Genomic DNA, 27625 nt, shown 5'->3' with positions numbered 1-27625 from the left:
AAGGTTCCACTGTATACTTGTTTAATAAAGCTAGCAATGGAGCGAGGAGTCGCTCTCTCGTCTTGGCCTATCTCCTCCGCCGCCAACCCAGCTGACGTCCCGTCCAAGGAAGTGCTTTCTTCCATACACCTATAAAATGGGAGCGCTTCCTCGGGTGCGACTTCAGTTGTAACCCAGCAGGCGAGGAGATAGGTCATCACAACTAGAAGCACTCATCACCATGTGTTGGCCACACCCGATGTACCGGAAATGGAAGGAAGTCCTGAAGTCGGAGCCAGAACCATGCCCGAACGAGCGGTCATCCTCTCTCCGGAAAAGAGCCTGGGTCGCCCTTCCTTGTCAGCCAGACCTCCCAGCGACACTCCGTGATTTCTGACAAAGCTACGATCCTGTACCTCTCGAGACCAACTGACCCCGAGATGCCTCTGTGCCCCACTTATGTACCATAGAGCGGGGATGCGTGTAGGTGAGGCAGCACGGGCGTGAAACATCGCCAGATAGAGCAAATTGGCTCTGTTGGAGAAATATTTTCCTTTGGCTGTGTCGAGGTGGGGCCAGGCGCTTAGTCCCCAAAGTTTAATAATAATGTTATTTGCTTTACACCCGACTACCTACTGTTACGGTCAAACTACCAGTGTGAGGTGACGTATATCAGCACCTTCAAATATCACCGGTCTGAGCTAAGATCAAACCTGCCAAGCTGGAGTCGGAAGGCCTGCGCATCAACTGTCCGAGCCACTCAGCCTGGCGAAGTCAAGTTTAACATGTTCATCAAGTTTAACATGTTCATAAGTGTGGACACAATGTTAAATGAAACACTATTTAACAGTTAACATGTTGTTAAATGTTCATCAGTGGAGACCGGCCTTTAGGCTGCACACTCACGTGGTTAATTCAGAATAAATTGAGAACGTCAAATATAAATAAAAAAAGTACTGTAAAGCAGTACACTGTTTGTCGATTGGGACTGAGAGGAATTTTTGTTATGTTTACGCAGTAAACGTCTGTGTCCTTCCAAATGGTAGAAATAATTTAGTTGGATACACCCAATTCCTTCGCAATGCTGACATTTTTTGCCCATTTTGTAATGTGTGACTTATCAGTATTAAATACTTCCCCTTTTGCAACATCATGACAGTGGTGCTTGCCATAAGTATTTAACTGACAGACCTGTTTGAAATGTACCATCTTCTGAAAACAACCTTACATTGTTGTCAGCAATCCGCAAGCTCGTAACAAACAAAAATCAGCATTGGGCATTATACTGCAGTTGATACATTTCTCCAAAAATGTTATGAATATACAGTTTTATACAATAAGTCATAAGCGATATTGTACTAAGCAATTTTTAAAATACAGTGTTTATATAGGATTTTGATAGGACCGCTAGATTTAACCATTACTGTATATTCGATACGTCGTTAAAAGTGATGTTGCAATAAAAGCTTTTGGCTGTATATCCTGTAGTTCCGTTTGCCATAGCTACATTCATTAGTTGTGCATTCAAGTAATAAGAAATATATTACTTTCCTTCACAACATTCATTTAAATTTTTGCTACAAAATATATCTCGTTTGAAGCCTACTGCAGTGCTGTATATTTGAATTGACAGATTTTGTCAAAATTCCAGATCTTGCACGAAGTGATAAAATGAAAATATTACTCCTTACCTTTCATGCAAAGAGGAAATTTCAGATTTGCCAGATATATAGCCTGCCGTAGGCTATAGACTTAGAGAATTATTTTACTAAATTACTGATATTGTATTACTCTTAAGAGCTGTTATCATGGTTCCTAGAAGACTACAAAAGGAAAAAGGAGACAGTGAACAGGGTGATCGGAAACAACATGGACCGGATATGAGCATTAGATCATTGCTCATACTACAGAATTGGGAAAAGAATTATTAGATACCTTGCGCCATTGTCATTTTGTCAGCTGCTGAAGTTAGTCAATCAGGTCACTTTGTGGCGACTTCAGGTGGGCTTTGCGAGGTTGTGTGGCTAAATCTGCAAGTGGCTTATGACCGGCTTGAGAGCACCGATAGAAGAAATAAACTTCTCATGGGGCAGGATTTGAACAAGGGCCTCCCTGATGATAGGCTCGCCCCATAGCAAGCACGCTACGGAGGCATTGGTTGAAACCCTCGGTGTATTAGTGCTTGATGCTCACTCGGCATGGCTTTCAAGCTCAATTAAGCCACACCACGTTGGAAAACCCATTTGAATTCGCCCACAAAGTGATCTGATTGTCCAACTTCATCAGCTGATAAAATGACAAAGCCGTGGTATATATCATTTTTTCATATTGCTTATCTGTATGACAGACGCTCTTAGCGCTCATATGCTCAGTTCATGTTGTTTCCGACCACCTTGTATATTGTTTCAAAGAATTAAATGTCAGCATCAATTCATAATATATTTCTGAAAAGGAACCTTTAAAAAACGTCGTGGAATGTGACCTGCTTTACATTTTAAAGCTTATAGTTGTGATCTAAATTATAGAAAATAGTATGATAGTGTTTATTTGAACTTGTTTTAAAAATGTCAAATTCTGTTATTGTTTGCAGAGACCATGTAATGGCTTTAAAGATAATAAAGAATGTTGAAAAGTATAGAGAGGCTGCAAAGTTGGAGATTAATGCTTTAGAGAAGATTGCAGAAAGAGATCCTGATGGTTCACAGTAAGTAAATGTTGTCAGAACATTTCTGGTTGATTGTACTAATTTTTGAAGAACGTGCCATAATCATGTTTAAATTAATAACTACTAAAGTCCATTTTTCATTTTTCAGTTTGTGTGTGAAGATGTTGGATTGGTTTGACTATCATGGACACATGTGCATTGCCTTTGAGATGCTTGGCTTGAGTGTGTTTGACTTTCTGGTGAGTATGTACTGGAATTATAATTTAGTATATTTGTTTTTATGCTTATATAATTATGCAACTATGCTAGTCACATCTTGATTATAATGTAAAAGACCTAATAAATTTAATATGAAAAGTGCACATACAAAAGAGCACAAAACTACTGCAGCATAAGATATGTTCAGTAAGGCAGGAAGTATGCCTTTCTGAAGACCCATGCTTCATAGGAAATTTATGGAATACTGACTATTAGAGAGAGAAAAATAACCAAAAGGAGGGGAGGAGGGATGTATGGGACTAATCCAATTGATGAGACTGCATTTTTTAAAAATACAGAGCCATAATGATCTTAGTGTTTCAAAGGAGAGAAGTGCCATAGTGGTAAATCATACAAGGATAGAGTCACTGTCCTGTATTGCAATGCATGCGGAAGCGACAGATTTCTTCCCCTCGTTGTAGGTAATTTTGATGAGCCATGATGTTTTGAGGGCATTGTGTACTTTCCGTGCGCTTACAAGGCATCAGAAACTGCACACAGTAGTCTAATAAATAAAGGACTTGTACAGGGAAGCCAGCATAGATTTCTCCTGTTCTTTGTATCTTTTTTTTTCTCCTGGCATGGGGTTTTGCTTGCCAGAGTTATCAGGGTGCATTAATGTACCTTGTTGGATATATTTCGGAAATAGTGTTTTCCGTGGCATTTGAAATATTTAAATTGTGAATCAAGGTCATTGCATTTTGTGACGCAGCAAGGGTTTGAGGTTTATTTGAAGTCCAGTTTTTGCATCCCAACTGCAAATTGAGGTTTTATTGTATACATATTGTTCTGGAGTAATTTGGGAGATTTATTGTTGTGAAAGTATGCTACATTATATTTTTACACCACTTTGTACTAACTTCTTTGTGTTTTTTGTTTGTTACAGAAGGACAATAATTATCAACCATATCCCTTAGAAGCAGTCCGCCATATTGCATACCAACTATGCTATTCTGTCAAATTTCTTCACGACAACAAACTGACGCATACAGACTTGAAACCAGAAAATATCTTGTTTGTAGATTCGGATTACGATATTGCCTACAATAGTAAGAAGGTTAGTTAAAGACTTCCTTACAGTGAATGATTCTTTGTCTCCAAGATAAAAATTGCAGTTGTAGTGGCTTAGTACAGTCAAAATTGGTAGTAAAGACGTCCCTCTCCAACACGTTTCCCTGGTTATTACGCTAGTCCCTATTCCTAGTCCTATTAAATACATGCTAAAGAAACCCGGATAGCACATTTAAGTCACTCTTCAATACATTCACATACCTGCCAACTTTCCCGATTTAGGCGGGAAACTCCCGATTTTCGACAGTTTTTCCCACCTCCCGATTATTGTATTATTTCTCCCGATTTTAGCTTATTTTTTTGTGAACTTCAAACATTTGTTTTGAAATTCGGTCATTTCAGCATTGTACGCGACTGAATGTCCTTCGCTCATTGGCCGCTTTCAAATGAAATGTCGACGTATATTAATATGAGAAATGCATGCGAATGTGCGATGTTTATTGAAATCTGTATATCGCGATGCGTATATAGATTCTAAATCTCTCGTTCTCGCATGCTATGTTCGTGTTCATCCACATCAGTCTGGTCGATTCTATAGACTAGTCACTAGATTTGGGGTCTATTTCAGTAATGTAGTGACAGAATTTCAAAGATAGTGACTAGTGACTTTTCTAGAGATTCATTTGGAGACAATTCTAGCGAATTTTAATTTATTACTTGATAAAAATAACATTGCGCTTCGCATAATCGCGCGGGCACGTGATGCAATATATTATTCTATGCATTTGCTAAGTAGTGGCATTTAATGCATGACTAATTCACACCTATGGAGCATGAGTTCATACTATTTTCAGAAGGCTTATCAGAGACCGATCATCGCACTAACATACTTCCTGTGAGGTAATGGAGATGTGTAATTTTTGGCCTTGTAGCCTCTTATAGCAACTGGGGTTTTAAGACAATAAGTGTTATTATATATATCATAGTACTCCTGTATTGCGCAAGACATGCAGAATAAGCAGGTTTGACCATTTGTATCTCCTGATTTTTGGTTTTGTAAAGTTTGCAGGTATGCATTCATAAGTCCTGCCATCATCTGCAGTTTCCAGCTGTTGGCTGGGTCTGCCTGGAACATAAGCCTCTCCATCTCATGTCTTCCCTCCACTTCTCCCTAGTCGCTCTTGCCCAGTCCTCTTCTCTTCCCTGTACACACTCTTCCACTCATTTTATCCACCTGTGTCTTGGTCTTCCTCTTGGTCGTTTACTTGTTATCTCCATTTTGTGCATCCTCCTTGGTATCCTTTCTTCTGTCATTCTCTTCACGTGTCCATACCATCTTAAGTCTAGATGCCTCTATCCTATTCTGTAGTGGCTCCTATTTTATTATATCTTGAACCTTCTCATTTCTCATCTTATCCAATCTTGTCACTTCTATCCTGCTTCTCAGAAATTTCATTTCACTTGCCTGTATGCTATTCATGGCTCTCTGCCTCATTACCCAAGTCTCAGCTGCATACGTCAGAATAAGTATATAGTACATCCTGTATATTACCCTTTTGCTTCTCTGAGGGACATCCTTGCTCCAAACCAGGCTTCTGACACTTTTCAGGAATGCTCCTGCTGTCTTCCACGCTAGAGTATTTCCTTCTCATTTCTTCCGCTTTCCTCTATGATACTCCTCTAGTACTTGAAACTCTCTACCTTCCTAAGCTGTTCCCCTCCAAGCATTATCCCTCTCGTAGGTCTCCTTCTTTCTAGTTGTGATCACTATCTTGCTCTTTTGGGCATTAAATTTCATTCCATATTGTTCCACCTCCTCTACCCAAGCATCTAACTGTTCCTGGATATCCTCTTCCTTTTCTCGCCAGACTAACAGGTCATCTGCAAACATCATCACTTTAATTTTTCCTTCTCCAATTTTCCTTGCTATTTTTGTCATTATCTCGTACATTGTTACTGCGAAGAGCAAAGGTGACAGAGCACTTCGTTGTTTTAACCCACCTTTTTGCTCAAACCAGCCTGTTCTCTCTCCTCCTAATTTCATACAACTGACACTCCCATTGTACATCTCTTTCACTCTTTCTACATTCTGTTCCTCGACACCTTTTTTTTTTTTCCTCTGTAAGGCTTCCCATACCTTGTTTCTACACACACGGTCATAAGCTTTTTCAATGTCCATAAGAATTTCAAATTAGCGTTCCCGGCTACGTTGCATTTAATTTCACGGCACTGGAGCATGGGTGCATGTCGGCCTACAAGTGCAGGGATCGTCTGTCCCAAGCCAGTCTTATTCTCTTTACGTCTGACATGTTGGTACTTAATTTTATGTTCGTGAGGCCTCTTTCACAATTAAGTATTTATTTTCCACCTAGTCGATACAATGATTGCTTAAGGCAATTTTTAATGGTCAAAAGTGGTACATGTTTCGTATATTATCAACATCTTCAGCCACATAACACTGTTTAGATGAAAAATCTATAAAATTGACAAAGTAATGCTTTAGAGGAAGTGTCCTTAAAATTAACATAAGGACACTTCCTCTAAAGCATTACTTTGTCAATTTTATACATTTTTCATCTAAACAGTGTTATGTGGCTGAAGATGTTGATAATATACGAAACATGTACCACTTTTGACCATTAAAAATTACCTTAAGCAATCATTGTATCGACTAGGTGGAAAATAAATACTTAATTGTGAATCTATTGAAGTGTGATACGGACCATGAAGCTGATTTTATGTAAGGCCTCTTTCAGGCGGGTTCGATCCGCTTCTGTACTTAGCCGCTGGTCCGCATGGGCCTAAACTCAGAACTGATTGTTAGAATAGACTATCTCGGATCATGCAGAGGCAGAGAGTAACAGCGCGTGGGAGAAATGTTTAATCATTATGGTCCGTATTGACAACTTATCACTATCGCTCTTGAATAGGTGGACACTTCTCTACCCTTTGATAGAAATGTTAAGTCCATGGTGAGTCACAGTCCCATGCCCACAGTTACTTGTTATTGCACATTAGTTTTTGTTGATATCATACTCAGCAGATCGACAGTGATTGCGACATCAGTACTGCGACCTGTATTAGAACCGGATAGTATACCTATAAGGAAGTAGAAATGGATTTGACAATAAACAAAAGTAGGCCCTCTTTAACCCATTTGACATATTTATTTCTTATTTTCAATTTAAAAGTTACTTGTGTGTTGTTTTCTTTTCGTGAACGATATACAGCGGTTGTTATTGAACCCGAAATAGACATTGAGTACTTAGTATAATGTTGGAAATACCAGTGGTCTCATGTTTGAGAAAGCGTGATATCATTTCGACCTATTATTGAGAAAGTATCCTCAAAATTGTACCCATCTCCTTTTGTAACGATATGCAAGGATAGAGCATCCTTGAACTATTTTTGTATTTTGAAGTGTGGAAGATAAACGAAGACTATGATGGTCCATATTTATTATCCACTCTAAATAGTGTGTTGAAAAAGAATCCACTGGAAAGCAGGGTGGGGAGTTTTGCATCACTCGACCCGCTGTGCGCGCGCGCGTGTGTGTGTGTGTGCGCGCGTGTGTGTACTAGTAACAGGAAGTGTGCACCCACGCATACACGTGGGCGCATTTTAATCCCGCGCCGTCTGAAAGAGACCTGATTGACTTGTGTAACAACATACGTAAATTAAGCCTACTGTACTTACATATACAGCATATACATATACAGTGCTTAATTTTACATTCGATAGTGAATTGTGTAACGTACATAAATTAGGCCTACTGTACTTATGCATAGTGGTTTGCAGGACATTCAGTTATAGAGAAGAAAGCTAGACAGTTTATAGATGATTACAAATTAAAGTTTACTGAGAAAGTAGATGCTGAGCCACACATGAAACAAATCGCCCAGATGTTGGACTTTCCTGCGATAACTTTTAAGTATAATTGTAAGCGATATGTATAGTTTGCATTTCTGAGAATGTTTTTCCTTGATGTTTTACTGTGTTGCATAATTATTTTTACGTTCAAACCTAACCTTAAATTTAACAGCAAATTTGTTTTTCGTTTTTTAGCCCCCCTCATTATGTAATTTTTTTTTCTTTTTCGGTCCCCACATAAACGTCCTAACTACTTTTGGCTGTACTTGTGTATTTTAGAACCTAAGTGTGTGTTCATGCATGCATAATTTCTCTTTTTACCAAGAGAGTTAGTGTTTTTCCTCCTACATTTTAGGATCGTTTTTTAGGAGGGTTGGGTATTTTTCTTGAAGGATTTGAAACACTATAAAACCTTTAGATTTAAACCCCTATGTACTGTATTTTCTTACATAATTAACACATTTTTCCCCCTCAAAGAATATACACTGGAACCTCAATTCTCCGTTTTTGGAGGGACCCTCAATAAAAAACATACAACAAGGTAAAACGGAAAATCTGGGAACGAATGAACCATCAACAATTTGACTAAACATCAAAAAAGTGAAATATGTATACAGTAGAACCTCGATTATACGTTCCCAGAAACTACGTTTTCCCGTATTATTTGTTCAAATTACATGGTCCCGCGAGCATCCTAATTAAATCACGTTGTAAAAATCCTGCATTATCCGTTCCTCGAAGAAACGATTTCCCGGATCAAACATCCTGAAATTTCAGTCCCATCAACGCTAAATCCTCGATCACGCGTTTTTCAAGGAACTGTATCTTACGAAAAGGACGGCTACGGCATACTTACGGATCTTGGTGTTGACATCCCATCATTGCGGTAATTTGAAGAAATACTGTACTTGTAAAGCGATCGGCGGTGAACTTGCATAAGGGATCATCTTAGCATCGCATTCAGGTAGTATTGTTTAGTGAATCTGGGGAAATCATCAAGCAGAGAGTGTCCACGACAATTATTGTAACAAGACAGAGCGCATTTCGACATCTCTATTTGAAGACGGAACGTGTTTCGTTAAATGTTCGTACTTGCAAAACTTCTACATTGTGTCCAGGGTTAGATGTTTATTTTTTTTTTTACTTTTTTCGAGTGTATCGCCGAACAGGTTTTCGGCATTTCCCTCAGGGCACTGTATAGTCACCGGGCTTTCAGGCAGCATTCGAAACTGCCCCTTCTTAAGTAACACAAATTTAGTATTTTAATATTAATGTATACAATTAGCCTATGTTATCGAGACCAGAACAGATGTTGCACCTTACATACATAAAGCCATGGGAGGTTTTGGGATTGCTTATTACTGTTTTCGTCCTAATATAAGACTGGGAATTTCACGTTTTTGTGTTAAAATGTTATAAAAGCTGCAGTCGTTTTATTTGCGCACGTTACATTTAAGAACTTCATATCATTTCGCACTCGTACGGACTTGTACAGTGAGCGCGCTTTCCAGCTGAGCCCAAGGTTGTGAATAATCGTAATTTCGGAAGTGTGAATGATATTTTTTCTCTTTCCAATTCGATTGTGGTTACTGACGGGCAGAACTAAATATAAAGCATTCGAGAACTTCAGGATTGATACGGTACTTTCGAAACCATATTCTCGAGTTCAACATAACCTTTAAAAAGTCGATGTAGGCCTAATTTACTGGGTACAAGATTTCCATAAACTGACTAGGAACAGCATGCTGGTGACGCAATTACAATGGAAGATTTAAAAAAAAAGATTTTGCCTTCATGTTGGACGCTTTGTACCGAATGTGCTTTATTTTATTAGATTACAGAATGAAAAACTACTTGGGAAAAATATCATGCACGGAAATAAGAGCTACGACTTTCATCACATGTTGCGACAGCACAAAAGCACAAGTTACTCTGTCTGTGTGTGTGTGTGTGTGTGTGTGTGTGTGTGTGTGTGTGTGTGTGTGTGTGTGTGTGTGTGTGTGTGTGTGTGTGTGTGTGTGTGTGTGTAAAAACACTTGACTCCCAGGATATTAAAAAAAAAATGAACTATTTAAAGGTAATACTTTACTTACCATCTCAGTTTATCGGTTACTGGACTTTCAAAAGCTTGTGTGAAGATTTGGCAGATGTTCGAGATTGTAAATCTTGCCGCCGATTTCTTTCACTCTGAAGAAAAATCGTCACTTCAGATAATGATAAAAACAAGTCTGATGATTATATCCATAACAGGTTGAAGACAACAGCCAGCACCTGAAAGATCAACTGTAATTTTGCCTATAGAATCGATACAATCAGAAAATATTTTGCTCCACATCGATTTTGAGTTCAGTTTTTCACTAATTACTTTCGCGGCCTGGAAGAGAATGTTGCATATACTTTTCGAAGGGCATGTTAAAAACACTTCATTATTGCTTGATCCGTAGTCTTTTATTTCGGAGGGAACTGAAAATGTACTATGATTATCACGTAGAGAATGGCCACATGGCGACCACTTAATAAATTTACAAGAGTGCTTAACAACGTACCCAGCCAAATGGTACACTAAAACACTTCTCAATCAAAGAGTTTCGAACTGCGCTATCAAATTCAGGTACAGAGCTTTCCCAGTCTTCGATATTTACTGCATCTTGAACCATGATTTTTTGCTTAATGGAAGTTTCCACTGATTGTTTCACTGTCTCATTATGCATTTCCACATTCCGGGCTAACATACGCATCTGATTAACATACGAGGTCAAGATCGTCTCCCGTTTAGGTTCACAATTTCCTCCTACATTTAAAGCCTGCTTTATAGGGACGTAGACACATTAAAATAGATGCAAATGAAGGAAGTCTATTGTCGATGGATGACCATCTTAACTGCAAGAACGCGTACTTCCGAAGTGCCGTTCCAAGGGATCCTGGGTGAGCTTTCCTGTTAACACATACTTATAACCTCTTTCCCAAAGCCATTCAGACATTTCCAAAGTACTCTGTAGGGTTACCATAAGTGATTCCAAGGTTCTGTTGGAGGAAAAAGGTGTTATAGTAGATCTCACAGTTTGAAGAAAATTTACAAGAGCTGTATGAGAAGGTGAACCTCTACGAAGAGCCTGAGAAGGGATGAATGCATTTAGTGCATCAGCAACAATATTTATATCACTGGTAAATGTTCCATTGCCCTCACTACCTTGTAATCCTGCCAGTCCCATTTCGCGATAAAATTTCATACTTTTGGCAACAGTGTAACTAAAAAGTTGGAAGGCAAGCCTAGCATTCATTCTCTGGAACGATGATGGGTCTAAATGAGCAACTGTCATCTTAGAGCAGGCTCAAAGCCCAGCATATCCTGATAGATCTTCTTTGAACAGTTCACTATAGAAATTGAAATTAATGATTTTGTCGTTATAGTGAAGTTCTACTTTATCATGAAATTAGTTTCTTATGCATTTCAATACACGCACGATGTTGGAGAAAGCCCAGAACTTTCTCTTAACATCTGCAGGATTAATGATGTGAGATTGTAGAGAACTTGTCTTGCCACTGATTCCTAACGATTTCCAGGCCTTTTTATTTGTCTGACTACCATCACAAGTAAATCCAACCACCCTCGCCCAAGCCTCTTCTAACTGCAAAATCACCTGTATTAGAATTTTTGCGAGAATGTCTCCTAGGGTAGCATTTCTGCATGCATAAACAGCAGCTGGTTGCACCCAATTATGCATAAAAGGTGCGAACATGAACACTAGAGCGTGATTTGGAACCAAGTTCTTCTGGAGGTCTGGCGTGTGTTCACCTAAATCAACTAATCCATCTACTTTATGGGAAAAACTATTGAACTGGATTTCTTCTTAGCTTAACTTCATCAAAAATAACACCACCATAACATGAATTATAGTTTTCATCCTTAAGAAAATCTGAAGTAGGATTTATGCTATGCGAATTAACTCCATAAGGGCACTTAAGCCCTTTGCAAAGTTTACTCAAGTGACTTTCTTAGGGCAGAGGTAAGAGATCATGTCGCCGACGACGGAATCCTTTTGGTGATTTTATTCTCAACAATAAACTCTCTAAAATGAATTAATTGCTGTACCTTATTCCATTAGATGATTTCACCTGGCATTTCTTAAGCATAGTATCAATTATCTTTTCCTTCTTGCTAAGGTGTTTGTTATCTCTATAATTAAAGTTCTGTGTATTTCTAACCTGCTTCTCCAGTAAATTACTTCTCGATTTTGCCGAGTTTAGACTCGCCTTTTGAGCGATAATATTGTCTTTTCGGCATCAGAAAGCACACTAGAATAACCCATATTTTGATCAACATTAGACTGACCTTTTAATTCTCCATTTGCTGCTGCACTCCCGTCTTCAGTCTTTTTTCTTCTTCTCCTAGTGGTGTCTAGATTCCTTTTCCTGTTGGGAGTTTCACAGGACTTAATCTCACTTGAAAGGTATTTCAGCAAATTAGGGAAAATGTGAGGGACTGCTCCTGGACGTAATTTCCATCTCTCACGAGGCATAACCACTTTTTCACAATTCACTATAAAGTTATCTTGTTTTACTATCAAATTATCAGAGAAATGAACTTGACAAATTCTACTGTTACGCGTTAAACACACTATCCTTTCATGGAATAGCTCTGGCCCATCTTCAAATTTATTTCTATCCTTCGGTGGTGAAAAGAATTTTATACCATTAACTACTCTACCATAGCCGCCAGGCTGACTTACAGCCAGGCACAAAACAGTATGGCATGTTGAACTATTAACTTAATCAGGCCACATAACACACGTGCTTTAAGCTCACAACACACAATGGACTGAGTTTAGGAACCGAATGCAAAGGAAATTCAACTTGTTAACTTGAAATATTTCGCACTATAACATCTCCCGCACTTTCCAACATGGTTTGCAGGTCTACTGAAGCACGTGTTGGACACCGACGTTTGCAGTGCTCCCAGTGGCGGGTCCACAAACTACCACACTATAGCAGTTGAGTCATTACACTTGGTTCTTATATTCGTCATGTTCTAAGTTAACATTAGTTTTAAGTTTACGTTACGTTTGCATTGTGAATGGGGCTTTACAGCAGCCCGTTGAGATCCCATCGCTTTCCATTCGTTAAACACCTGTAATCTTCCATTGTGGCGGTTTATGCGGGTGGTAACATTCTACAATATTGAAGATCCACCCTCGACACTATTGACCTTGAAAACCCAAATTCACGTGTAATCTCCGCAATACTATGACCCGTGTGCTGATGATCATCCCACGTTCAGAGTCTGTTAACCTGCGATGTGTTGTCATATTCATGATACTGATATCTGCGACAGAGTGCTCAGCTAGCCGCAACGCTCAGGGGTCATACATGGCACATTTTCTAATGGGACACCCCTTCCTGCGACTTCTGGCCACTCAGTGTATATTTGCCAATTCATGGAAACTTCATTTCTGCTTAGTGAGACTGTTTCAAACGTGGATCTTTCGGGTTCTGTATGTTAATCCCCCAAACGTGGATCTTTCGGGTTCTGTATGTTAATCCCCTTGTTCTGATGTTTTGATGGGTGAATTTTGAGCTACTATCTTTTTTCTGTAACAACTAGATTATGGTCAGAGTTAATGTCTGCTCCTTGATATTTTTTACTCACACTGTATGGGCCGATTGCAGAAATTTACCATTAGTTTTAAACCTTAGACAGTGTCTTAAGCTACGCACAATATTTCATTGCGTAAACAATGTACAGGCAGTGTTTAGCCAGATGACTAAAGTTTCAATGTTGGTTTGAAAATGGAAATAGAAATATCTTCCATGTTACTCTCTGCTTGTCACAACCAATGGTGTTTTTTGATGTGCTCGCCAAACATTGGTCAGCTGCCCTTGCATATTACACAACCTGATTAAACATGAGCATGACTTGTCTGCAGATAAGGGCATTTCTTTCTGTGGAAATGAAATCTCATAATTAGGGGGAGGATTTCTATGACCTAGAGTTTTAAAAGTTTTAATTCTTCGAAATCTTTAATCCAATATCAACTACTAAAGTTGTGAAGTGAATATTTCATGATCTCGTTAGGTTACACTGCATACTCCTATGCAAGGATGGACTCTGTGGGAAGACATAAACACTACAGTTACTTCCACTGTTCAATATTCAATCAGTTTTAATTTATACACAAAACATTTGTTATGAAACTTTCATATCTGATCTAGTCTCTATTATCAGAATTGTTGCAATTTATAACCACATGCGTTTTAAGATTGTTGAATGAGAATCCCCTCCTGTTGTCGCTGAGTATCGCCTTGTAGCGAGAAAAACTTCTTTCGACATCACATGATGTAACGGGAGTGTACTTGAATAGAGTTAAATCACTTGGAGAAAATTCCTGGAAATCTGCAGATGAAGGGTTTCCACAAAGAATGCCACTTATTCCACGCAGGTACACAAGTCTGCTATTTTTTTCCAGTACACCTAATTTTCTACACACCCTAGGTGTTATTGTTTCTTTCTCATGCTTTAATTCCTGTTCAATGCATTTTACAACATCCAATGCATCGCTTAGTTCTGCACCTGAAACTTCCAGTTGTGTGATTGCTCCAGATGAAAATGAAAATTGGACTTTATGTAAGCCAAGTCCGCTTTTAATGTAGTGCTTGAAAATAAATCTTGAGTGGTTATTATGGAGGACGATTCTGCAGGATCAAAAGACTTCACGATCTTCTCCACAACATCTAAGTTGTTGCAATAGAACACTGCGGCATCAAGCCAAGTCCCCCATCGCGTTATAACTGACTGGGGAGGTAGAGGTAGTGAAGGTGCTTCTCCTTGATTTCTGAACGCTAAGTGGAGCTTTGACAAACACTTCCTTACAGTTCGATATTAATTTATCAACTTCAGGGTAGCTATTTCTAACTTCTTCAGCTGCCCTATGCAAGGCATGTGCAAGATATGTCACATGTATCATTTTCGGGTATAGAATTTTAAGTCCCTTGGCTGCCTTCACCAGCTGCGGAGCAGCATCGGTTACAAATGCAGAAATGTGCTCTCTCTTTGCCCCATTTGGCCACAACAGATTCCTTGAATTGTCGAAGAAAACTGCAGTGGTGGAATGATTTGTCTTCTCTAGCACTTCACATGTCAGGAGGACCGTATCTCCAGGCCGGTCGTCCTTCAGCGTGCCAACGATCACATTTGCTACATATCTTCCATCCTCATCTGGGGTCTCTTCTATTGAAACGCATATCTTACTGTCTCCCACGCCACGCCTTATTATATCCAACATCTCTTCATAACAAGGGGTCAGATAGTCCTTCCTGAGAGCAAATTCATTTGGAACAGGATGCTTTGTATATTTTTCAAGAAACTGTCTGAATCTTCGACTGTTAATTTTTTTTAAAAGGAATATTAGACGAAACCATCATCTTGCAGAGATCTTGTGAAAGTTGTGAACACTGTGAACTTGATGTCGGAGTTTCGAATAGCAGACGTTGCCTGATTTCAAGTGCAGAATATCTAGTTACACAATTCTTATGTTTTACAGTATTACAGTGTTGTTGCAGAGAGAAGAGTTTTTCGGCAGTAACTTTTACCTCTCACAATTTACAGAATAATATCACTCCATCCGTACTGAGTATGTTTTCACCGAACTCACGAACAAAACTTCGGAACTTCCCACAAATTGAGACTTTCGTTTTTGGCATATTGAAAGTAACTGAATGACTGAAGCTCCCTAATGACCAAGGTCATTTAGTGTGTTGAAGGTGGAAGAGGGAAGGGCGAAGGGGAGAGATAAGAACAGTGACAAATAACTGCAGAATTACCTCTGCTTCCCTGTAAACAATAGCCCGCCAGGAATTGACCCATCTAGCAAACAATAGCTCCTACCTGTTAGAAACATTCCATACACTACTTTAGAATGGTTCTTCAGTAGTATATTCCAGTCTATCCTGAAAAATAATTTTCTAGAGCTTATTCTGATTTTTATAAAACTAAATTGAAATGAAAATTACAAAAATATGCCATTATAATGATATTTTGTTCAAAATATGCCATAAAACTTAAGAAAGCCTAAATATGCATTTATATGCCCAATGAAACCTGTTTAATTTTGATTATCATGCTTGGAAACATGTTGAAGATAGACTATAAGATATAATGTTAAGGGGAAAAATATGACTTGTCATAGAAATCCGCCCCTACTCATAATATTATTGACAGCAAAGCAACACGCCACCGTACGAGGAATGTAGCTTTAGTATAAATAGCATCCGCAGAGTGAAGGTTAGATTTTAATACTTTGTAACAGTGTGAGTAGTACGGGCCATTTAGGCTTGTACTGTAGTTACCCATTTTTACACCAAGCAAATTCGGGGGCTGTTGTTAAGGCCACAGCCGCTTTCTTCCCAGTCCTTGCCTTTTCCTGTCTTGCTAACCTGAGTTAGTGCCATCATAATCCACACACACACACAACCTACTTAGTATCGCTAATATCATGTACTTATTTGGCAGTAAAAATGTGATGTAATATAATCCCTTCTGGTCGATGTGACGGTCCTCCACCAATCAGAACAAGTTATCCTGGTATGGATGTAGCCAGTGAGGCGTATTATTCCAGGGAAATTATCCCAAGAAATCTAAAATATATATCAGTTGCCAAGAATCATTGGTCAGGTTGACAGTTATCAGACTGCTCCTTGTGTCAGGCTGAAGGAACAAGTCCCTTATGTTATCTCCTGAAAAGCAAAATTGTATTTTAAATTGTACCTCCCCATACATTACAAATACTTTGCTACAATTTTACAGCAGACTGCATTGAGGAGGCCATTGGGCTAACCTTTCTCCCTGCAATCATCTCAACATGAAAATAAAAATGGTTTCATGGTAAATAACCTCTGTGATTCACTCACTCCTGAACTTTGAGGGTAAACAGCGTTTTCGGCGGTGTTTAAACATCTGTTAAACATCGGGTTTAGACAGTGTCTAAGTGATAAATAACTTCCTAATGTGGCAGCCATACATGGTTAATGTTTAACTGTAAACATTGTCTAAATACAGTTCCTGCACTCAGTCCCATGAACTTGGTCCAGAGTTAACTATTCAAAAGTGTGTCCATGTTAGTCTTCCTATATCATTTATATATTTTTTGATATCCCTCCCTTTATGTTCCTAAGTTATACATTGAACATATGTTTTAGGTTCATGTTTATTTTTGTTTACATTTAGTGTAACATGGGCCAATAATTAGTGTTTTACTAACTTCTCTGTTGCCTGTCTTGAAGGTTTTGTCCTACGCTGTTATATAAGATATTACATTTTGTCTCTTTAGAAGCGAGATATCAGACGAGTGAAGAAGACAGATGTCAGATTGATCGATTTTGGAAGTGCTACCTTCGACCATGAGCACCATAGTACAATTGTTTCTACAAGACATTACCGGGCCCCTGAAGTTATCCTTGGTAAGTTTTATTCATAATTAAATGCCATGCTGGAGTTAACACATCTGAGGTACACTGAGGTCGTACATGATTTAGAACACGAGAGGTCACGCAAAGGCAAATTGCTCATGTTTACTATTTTCAGGACGACCTATTTTGCTTTTGCAGTGAATGCTCTGATAAAAACATAAATATATACCTGTTTAACTGTCTTTCAACTAGTACTAATGTAATTATTCTGTAAAAATATTTCCTCATTGTAGACTATGAAGTATTGCAAAATCTGGTAAAATGCAAGAGAAACTGCGTAAGAGGTCACACATGAGCAGATTACCTCAGCATGTGCATTTGGGCATTTCAGTGAATGATTTGGTCATAATTCAAGTACAGAAGTGTGTTTTTAAAATGAAATACTAAAATTTAAAAGTAAATATTTTACAAAATTATATATATAGGTAATGTTCAAGGGAAATGTGCTTGTAAAGTGTATATGCCAAAATAGCCTGGAAAGTTTGTTATAAAAATGTGGACAGTGTCAGATTCAAAGCTTCTTTTGCACTTCAAACATGGATGTATTCCTTTTTAACCTTATGAACAAGATAACTGTTAGGGCCGTAATCAGCAGGCTGGTGCAATCTATCAACCCAAAATGTCAATTGTGACAATTATTTTACTTCCTTTCCCTTCCCTTGTTGCTAGAAAATATCTCCTGTTATGAGTTCATACTGTCCGACTCGTTGGCTGAACAGTCAGCGTACTGGCCTTCGGTTCAGAGGGTCCCGGGCTCTATTCCCGGCCGGGAATTAATTGGTTCATTCCAATGGCACGGGGGCTGGGTGTTTGTGTTGTCTTCATCATCATTTCATCCTCATGACGCGCAGGTGGCCTATGGGTGTCAAATAGAAAGACCTGCACCTGGCGAGCCGAACCCGTCCTGGGATATCCCGGCACTAAAAGTCATACGACATTTCAGTTCATGCTATTTTCGGGAGGGTCCAATAACGGACCAACTCTATTGGTATTAGGCTTATCAGAGACCAATCATCTTGCTCGCATGCCTCCTGTGAGGGAATAGAGATCTGTAGCCTCGTATAGCAACATTTGGATTTTGAGACAATAAGTGTTATATACCATAGTGCTTACTCCTGTATTGTGCAAGACCTAGAGAAAAAGCAGTTGTGACCAATTGTATCTTCTGATTTTCATCTCAAAATTCCCTGATTTTTGGTTTTGTAAAGTTGGTAGGTATATAAGTATGATGGGTAAGACGAAAGATCGATTGAGAAACCAAGATGTGAGAAAGTTCAGAATGGGAAACCTATATGAGAGAATTGATAGGAGTAAACTAGAATGGTTTAGACATGTAAAGGGGCTGGAGAAAAGGATACCAAAACAGTTGGAGATGAATTTCGAGGGAAAGAGTGTAAGACCTAGAATTAGGTGGATCGATTCAATAAAGAGGAATGCAAGAAGAAGAAACCTGGACTGGGACAAAATGATGGAGGCGTGGTGCAAGGGGAAACGAAGGTGAAGTGCTATAAATGCCCTGACCTAGCAGGAGCTGTATGGGGGGGAAAGGAGGAGGATGGCGGTGAAGCAGAGAGGTGACTACTTTTTTTTTATAAAACTGATACAGTGCCAGGTTGAGTGGCTCAGGGGATAGAAGTGCTGGCCTTCTGAACTGAAGTTGGCTGGTTCACTTGTGGCTCAGTCTGGTGGTATTTGAAGGTGCTCAAATACACCAGGCACATCCAGTACTTAACCCATTGGTAATGGACTCTGAACAGGGGCAGCTACCCTCTGTTGAATTGATGGTTCAAGCTTGCAAGAATAAAATTACATTGCGACACTCAAACTACTGTAGCTAGCTCTAAAACGTGTTACGTATTCTCATCATCACATCACATCTAAGCCACCAGGTTTTGAGCTCGCCAGAAAAATTTGGTGTATATTCTAAACCGAATCAGAACTAATTGTGGTAGATGTGCAGACTCCCTTTATAAATGGAAGAAAATTCCATCTCCCGAGTGTAATTGTGGTGCTGAAAGACAAACTGTTCAGCATATTATCCAAGAATGCCCTCTATCAGCCTTCTCAGGAGATTCAGCCGAGTTCCTGATGGCTACTCAAAACGGTGTTAATTATATTAGAGATACCAATCTGACATTTTGACTTAATGTGTTCATTTAAAGATAAAAATGTCATTGTTCCGTATTGAAATTTCTGGACGGTTGATCCGGGAAATCGTTTCTTCTAGGAACGGGTCATACGGGATTTTTACGTGATTTAATTAGGATGCTCGCGGGACCACGTAATTTGAACTAATAATATGGGAAAGCGTCGTTTCCAGGAATGTATAATCGAGGTTCTACTGTATTTTATGTTTACTGGATGAAGGAAGGAAGAAAGAAAGAAAGATGCAGCAATAGCTGGCTTACATTCTATATTCCATGACTACACAGTTTGAAACTTACAATGTTGCTGCAAGATTCTAGTAGCGATCCAGGGAACCTGAGGTGCATTAAAACCCAGTTACGTGGGGCCCATCACCATTGTGTTAAGAAAACTGTAGTGTGTCTAAAAATAATAGTAGTAGTTGGAGGGATTTAACATTGTTGTTGTTGTTTTTTTTGTTATGACCTCGTGAAAGCCGTTTCACGTAAGTTTAGTGGCTTAATATTCAGCGCAGCGGCCTTCAGTTTGGAGGATCCAGTGTTCAATTTCTGGTTGACCCAAGGATTTTGTCCGTGTCTGGCTAATTCCTCCGACTCTGTGTACTTGTGACTGCGGTAATGCACACACCTCGTTACTACAGTAGTAAATACATCCCTCTTCATAGGGCTGGTATCCAGCATTCAGACTAGGCCAAAACAATGTGTAGAGCTGACCCTAAGTCTAGAATTCTAAGCGAGGTGTACTCATTAGATTTTCAAGTCCCTCGTCTGTAGATTGTACTAGCACCTCATATAAGTCCTGTTCAGGGCAGTTTCAAGGCACTGTGGCAAAATATCAATTACGGGGATATTGACATTAACATTGCTATTGACATTAACATTGCTATGCTTGGAATATTGCGAGCATAGTGAATGACCGCTGCTGTGCTGTGCCCGTAATATGACGAGCGAGACATACATCCTATTATAACTACGCGATACTTGCAATGTTGACATCAGAAATCGTTCAATCTCTGTGGGTGTATACAGCCATCTCTCTGCAGTAGATAGAAAATTGTGTAATGATTATCCATTGCTGATTCATTCACGGTACCGAGCTTGATAGCTGCAGTCGCGTAAGTGCGGCCAGTATCCAGTATGCGGGAGATAGTAGATTCAAACCCCACTGTCGGCAGCCCTGAAGATGGTTTTCCGTGGTTTCCCATTTTCACACCAAGCAAATGCTGGGGCTGTACCTTAATTAAGGCCATGGCCGCTTTCTTCCCACTCCTAGCCCTTCCCTGTCCCATTGTCACCATCTATCTGTGCCGGTGCGACGTGAAGCAACTAACAAAAAAAAAAAAAAAAAAAAAAAAAATCATTCACGAGTTATTTCTACAAATACGACTCTATTTTACCAGCGATGGGATGTTCAGCACGCAAGGTGGCAGAAGCTCCCGTGTCAGGGATGGGTAAGTTGCGTCGTCCGCCAGCAAAGATCTCAATCGTGCCGAATCCAAGGTTATAAGGGTTTCGTCCACATTAGAATTGAAAGATGAATATTCAGATGTTAGTGATATCAAGGATAATTATTATAGTAATAACACTGATCATAATGAAAGTGCAGATGATGACCAATGAAAACAAATGGCATGGTAATGTGTTTCGTCCAATCGTGCACAATTTTAATGACACAAATAGTGTTACTGCTCTAGGTCTGTTACTAAATGACCCAACAGCTTAGGATAATATTCAGTCATTTTCACCCATTCTTATGCAAGAAATATCAAATGAAAAAAAGATATATTTCACCACTGAGTTCAAAATCTCATTAGTGCAGTGTCTTTCCACTGTTGCTGAACACTTCCAAGCAAGACCTGCATTTTGAAACACTTATGCCACCTGCTTTTTTTTTTTTTTTTTTTTTTTTTTGTGTGGAATTGCTAGTTCTGGACAAACCTTGATTAACTGGTCTGGACCATTCTTGATTAAGTGATTTCATACCAAGATTTATAGGATTTTTTGATGCATTCTTAGTGTTTATCTTGAATATTTATGCTGGGCTGAGTGGCTCAGTCGGTTGAGGAGCTGGCCTTCTGACCCCAACTTGGCAGGTTCGATCCTGGCTCAGTCCGGTAGCATTTGAAGATATTCAAATACGTCTAGCCCCATGTCGGTAGATTTACTGGCACATGAAAGAACTCCTGTGGGACTAAATTCCGGCATCTCCACATATCCAAAAACCATAAAAGTAGTTAGTGGGCTGTAAAGGCAATAACATTATTTATAAATATTGTTCACTGTGAAATTTAGATTTAATCAAATTGGGCATCGTTGAGGTTATTGTATTCGGTGTAGTTACATATTTGTTTGTGAAAGTGGGCGGTTAGTACCTGCTGTAACTACCAGAAACATATTGCTCTTTCATTATTATTTTGATGTTTGTCTAATTGTTGGCCTTTTATGTAAGACCTTGAATTTACTAGACAAATTTTGTATTAGGAAATGATGAACTTAGGACCTTCCTTAATCAGTGTAATAACTAAGACGAGACATAGAGATCCTCTGGTTTTTCCAATATCCATGTCAATTATTCAGCATGGTGCTTTTACAAAAGGTAACCTCATCTCAGCAATGAAAAGGTTAAAACATTGTTATTCCCATGTAGAATCTAAACTGTGTTATGATTGTTATTCTTTTATTCTGAGGGGCTGTATTGAATTGTTAAGGCAATGTATCGGTGAAATTTGGTGAAAATTGTGAAAAAAATCCATTTTTAGTTTTTACGTTCTCATGATGTTTATACCTTGTACTTTCTTTTTGAGCTTTGTTTTATTTAAATATCAGCCATTTAAAGCCCTTAGCGGCCATTTAAATGACCCGGCGCAAGTGGCGTTGCCGCCCATCGACACTATTCTCATGAATATCTTTCGTTTTTCAAAGATTTTGAATTGAGCGTGCGGGTTGAATGTAAGAAATGTTGTTGCTGTGGGTCTTTATGTTGGCAATTCTGATGGACTATCGATATATCAAGTGGAATTGGCGCTTGTAATGGAGCTTGTCCATGTGTTGAATGTAAACAAAGAGCTGTGATCTCACGTTTTGTGTTTATCATTCGTGTTTTAGGCCTACTCTGCTTTTCTGCAATTTCTTAAATGTTACATCTATATAAATAAAATTGTAGGGGGTCCGCTGTCTGTAATTTCTTTTGTTTTGCCAATTTTTCAGATATTTATCCGTTTTAGGTCAACTCAAGACCGAATCGGTGGTTTTTACGTTTCGTGTCTGTTTGTTCGTCTGTTTGTCTGTCTGTTTGTCTGTGTGTTCCACCATCACGTCGAAACGGCTGGATAGATCTCAACCAAACTTCATATTTAGAGTATACTCATCCCGGGGAAGGTTTCGATATGCATATTGTTTTAAAATCTTTGAATACACGGGGTGTTTATAGGAAAACCAGAATGGTTTTTCCACCATCACGTCGAAACGGCTGGATAGATCTCAACCAAACTACATATTTAGAGTATACTCAACCCGGGCAAGGTTTCGATATGCATATCATTTTAAAATCTTTGAATACACGGGGGGTTTATAGGAAAACCAGAATGGTTTCACCACCATCACGTCGAAACGGCTGGATAGATCACAAACAAACTTCATATTTAGAGTACACTCATCCCGCGGAAGGATTCGATATGCATATCATTTTAAAATGTTTGAATAGACGGGGGGTTTATAGGAAAACCTGAGTGGTTTTTCCACCATAACTTCGAAACGGCTGTATAGATCTCAACTAAACTTCATATTTAGAGTATACTCCTCCCGGGGAAGGTTTCTGTATGCATATTATTTTAAAATATTTGAATAGACGGGGTTTTACAGGAAAAACAGAATGGTTTTCCTCCATTTTCTCTTATACTATTGATTTTCTGTAAACTTAGTTTACCGTACGTGAAACGTCTCTTCATTATAAACAACTTTCGTTATGTTCATAATTTACCTTACTCTTCACATGACGGAGAAATTTACAATTTTCCGCTGGTATCATGCTCTGCATTGAGTGACCGACAGAACGACAACGAACCTACAGGTTACCATGGCAACGTCTCTGACTGCATGCCAGCAGGGAAGTAACGTATTGCCATTTTCCTAATCATGCTTTTAAATTCGTGGTTGTTCCTCGGGTAGAAGGCAAGAGAGGCGTCAATCGGCCTATCTGCGGGATATTGGCGGAATATCGTTGGATGTTATAACCGCCCTCGAATAGATTAGGTAATAACACCATTAGTCATCTTCTTCTTATTTGTTTACCTAGGAATCACTGGATCTAAATTTCTCCTCTGTTACCGCTTTATTATATCCATAACACACACTAGCATAATTTATTGAGGGGATTTGATTTTCCAATACGTTAACTTGGCATTTACATATTTGTCGTTATCCGGCTGTCCTCAGTTATAATCCATTTTCTATTACTTTCAACTTTCTTAACTGTATTATTTTCTTCCTTAATTACGCCGTATGTACGCGAATGCTACAAACTACTGGATGTATTTCCACCAAGACTCATATTTAGAATACACCTGTCCTTGATAGGTTTTAGGGAAAATATTGTTTCTCAATCCCTGAACTGACTGGGGGTTTATACGAAACCGAAACAGTAATATTGCACTTCCACAAAATATACACAACCAACGTTAATTTAAATCTACCTGTCTTGGTAGAAATTAATTTATAAACTTTTTTTCTCATGTGCATCATTTCGATACCAGGATTAATAAGGGAGATATCATTAACGGACCGTTTTTCTGTACAAGTCCCATCGGACTTAACTCACGAGCGGGTGCGTGTAAAGCGTATTCCTTACAACTTGAAAACTACTGAAGACATTCGAACCAAAATTTATATTTAGCATCCACCTGTCCAAAGGTAGGTTTTAAACGTAAATAACATTTCATGTTCCGGAATGGACTGGCGGTTTATAGGGAACCGAAATGGTGATTTTACTCTTCCACAATATATACAGAACAAGACCAACCTAACTGGAAATCGACCAAACGTGATGGAATTCCACCTCTAAACCTTTTTCTTCATGTGCATTTTTCATAAATGGTCACTTTTGCAGGTTAAGTCCAGCGGACATAGCCCAAAAGGTGTTTTAAATGGAGCAGATTCCTTATCTATATAAATCAAATCGTAACGACTGTGTGCCTCTACACTGACTATTTTGGCGAAAGTTTCGTACAGCATTTCGTTATAAGGGGTAATAATGATCATCTCCATAATTTTTGGTTTAGTTTCCTGAAAGTCCTAATTTTTATCCGCCTCGCCCAAAATCCAGATTGCGGCATAATCTGCCAGAAGAAAAAGAAGGTAATTGAAATTTGACAAAATTATACCTTTTCGCCTGTAACGAACGGAATACATCCCAGATCATTACATTTTTCACTTTTTATCCCCGAAGAATATCGAAATATGCAGGCAATTTTAATGATGGTGCAGACCTTCGGAAATTCCTATCACATAACGGATTGCACAATCTCCGTTCAATTTGGAATGATCTACAACCTTGGTCTTTTGACTTTTGCCGTATCTGTATCCCATTTACGGTTGATTTTTCTCTATTAATCGATGTTAAGTCAATTTGGAATTTTCACATGCATAATTTATACTTTCAGTTACATATATGAAATACAGAATCATCATACTCTTCACGAAAATCGGCCCACCCAGTAGGCATATGTGAGCCAAATGCTATGTATGTAGCTGTCACATAATTATCCGAAAGGTAATGTAATGTGAGATAATCTTTCCAAACCTTTACCCTGTTCCACGTTTCTAACTCAATCTGACCCAAGAATAGATGACATATCATATGACCAGCCATTTAGGCCACTAAATCCGGCGTGTCTTATGGTATAATCCTTTGTCGATATGACGTACGTTTAGTAGCAGTTAATCTGTAAATGAAGGTCTTCAATATTGTAAACACGCATATACTTTCGTATGTCGATCTATATATATTCACTGATGTCGATTTTTAGCTATCGAGAAAGGGTGGGTCTGATATTGTAATCAGTACTCCCCACACCGACTTTGACTGGCAGTAGGAAAGGGTTCCTTCTCCAACTCCTGTGTAAGGAAGGCCTACAATTGTAATGAATAGTTCCCTTCTCGATTTGACTTGCAGAAGGCAGTTTTGTTTATAACTCCCCTACCCGATTGTGTTTGGCAGTAGGCAAGGGTGCCCGCCATTATAAAGAAATGTCCTCATCTAAAATGTGACTTTCATTAGGCATAGTGGCCCGCTATTTTGATGGAAACTCACCAACTTGGTGTGACTGGCAGTAAGGTAGCTGGAAGTAGGAAAATGGACCTGGCATTATAATGATAACTGCACAACTCAACTTCGAGTGATAGTAGGGTAATTGCCTGCCATTATAATAAAAACTCCTCAACTGTAATCTGTCTGGAAGTAGGAAAGGGGGCTGCCATTTTAACGATACTCCCCAAATCGATTCTGTCCGCGTAGTAGGCAATGGGGCCTGCAATTATAATGTAAACTTCCCAACTCGATTGTGAATGGCAGTAGACAAGTGAGCCTGCCGTTATATCACAAATACATAACAAACTTTTTACATTGGAAACAACGTACGGGGACCTCCCCATGCTCTTTCTCGGATAACGCTAAGAGACATGCAATTTTAAAACAATCTTATTTACTGCATGTACACTATTTACGTCGATATTCAAATACAATGTAGAATACCGTAGCGAAGCACGGGTACATTCGCTAGTTTGTAATAAGTGTATTATAAATGATCCATAAACAATAACAGTATCTACTTAGTGAAAGCAGGTTAGTTTTTGAGGTTAGGATTTGTGAGGTTGTGTTATTATCAGTGTACATAATGGGCAGAAGAATTGAGACTTGTCATCGCCGGAAGAAACGACCTAGTAAAGTGTTGGATAAAGTGAAAAAATGCCATTCTAACAGGAATAAGAATGTAAGTACTAGTTTACCAAATCAAGTAGGGGAAGTTAAAATTCCCACACCAAATATTGTGCCCGGAGAATGCATAATGTAATTTGGGCTAAGTATCTGAAGGAAGTGTTTATGTCAAATAAAGAACTGGAGATTGCTGTAACATCAGCAATTGCTGAATTCAACATGGGTTGTGAAGCAAGTGAGAAACTAAAAGCTAGTGTTAGGGGTGTTAAAGTTAGCACCTCAGGACAGAAAATTAGTGTAATGACCACAGTGGAGTGTGTGGGTGACAAGGGTTCAAAACAGCCCGAAGGAAACTAAAACTCTCAAAACTGCTAGTGAGGCCAGGAAGAAGGCAGCAGTGGGTCCAACATATGGTGCTGGGGAGTTTTAAGTCAACTAGATTCAGGTACTGGACTAATGTTCATCTCTAAAATTTCAATCTCTTTTTCCTCAGAATTTATTTTCCAGCACTTTTCAAGATTCAAAATGCTCCTCATGCCACAGTTTTCAATCAATCTACTTGAAACTTTTAGGATAGTTTCAGATACAACAAAATAACAAACTGATGTGCAAATTTTAAAATACATGCAATAGTTCAGTGGCAATCTAGTTTTTTCTCATGATCATCATAAAATATATTTTAAAAAGTTAAGCCTATGTGAAATAATTTGTTCCTTTCAGTGTAATTAAAATTTGTCAAAACCCACACATCACTTCTTTTATAATGGTCTTTTAAAACCAAGATTAAATTTTACACCAGATCTGTTGAGCCGTTTGGCATGAGGAGCATTTTATAAATATATCGAAAATTTAAAAAGATATTGATAAAATTATGAATATCTCAATAACTGTTATTGATAGAAACTTTAAACTTTGTATGCTGTATCATGCTGATACTGACATTAAATGATCAAAATTCTAAGGTGATAGGATGAAAACTGTAGATTTTAGGATTTTCACAGATGCATTGCCTTAAGGGATCTGTTTATTTTTATACTGATTTATTATTTTATTCACTCTTCTTTTCCAGAACTTGGCTGGGCTCAGGCGTGTGATGTTTGGTCTATTGGCTGCATTATATTTGAACTCTACCTTGGAATAACGTTATTCCAAACACATGATAACAGGGAACATCTTGCTATGATGGAGAGGATACTTGGACCTATTCCATACAGGTTGTTATAAATTCTGGTTATCTTTAGATTTACTTTCTCAGTTTCAAAGTACCGTTCAAAACAGTGACAGCAGCTTCCTCTACACCTTTGG

At 38.7% G+C, this 27625-nt stretch overlaps 1 protein-coding gene across 6 annotated transcripts in view; it reads left to right on the top strand.

Moving 5' to 3' along the window:
* Positions 1-27625, top strand: part of LOC136858677 (serine/threonine-protein kinase Doa) — a 283440-nt gene that overhangs the window by 184148 nt on the left and 71667 nt on the right. For all 6 annotated transcript variants that reach the window (XM_068225660.1, XM_068225659.1, XM_068225662.1 and 3 more), the window contains 5 exons: positions 2570-2683; positions 2793-2883; positions 3789-3959; positions 17107-17236; positions 27390-27534. In XM_068225660.1, coding sequence (XP_068081761.1) covers positions 2570-2683; positions 2793-2883; positions 3789-3959; positions 17107-17236; positions 27390-27534 — 651 coding nt within the window. The remainder of the gene's footprint in view (positions 1-2569; positions 2684-2792; positions 2884-3788; positions 3960-17106; positions 17237-27389; positions 27535-27625) is intronic.

The sequence above is a fragment of the Anabrus simplex genome, chromosome 1 (genome assembly GCF_040414725.1).
Source record: "Anabrus simplex isolate iqAnaSimp1 chromosome 1, ASM4041472v1, whole genome shotgun sequence".
NCBI classification, from domain to species: Eukaryota; Metazoa; Arthropoda; class Insecta; order Orthoptera; family Tettigoniidae; genus Anabrus; species Anabrus simplex.
The sequence above is the reverse complement of the archived record's forward strand: the minus strand, read 5'-3'. Positions and strand labels throughout refer to the sequence as shown.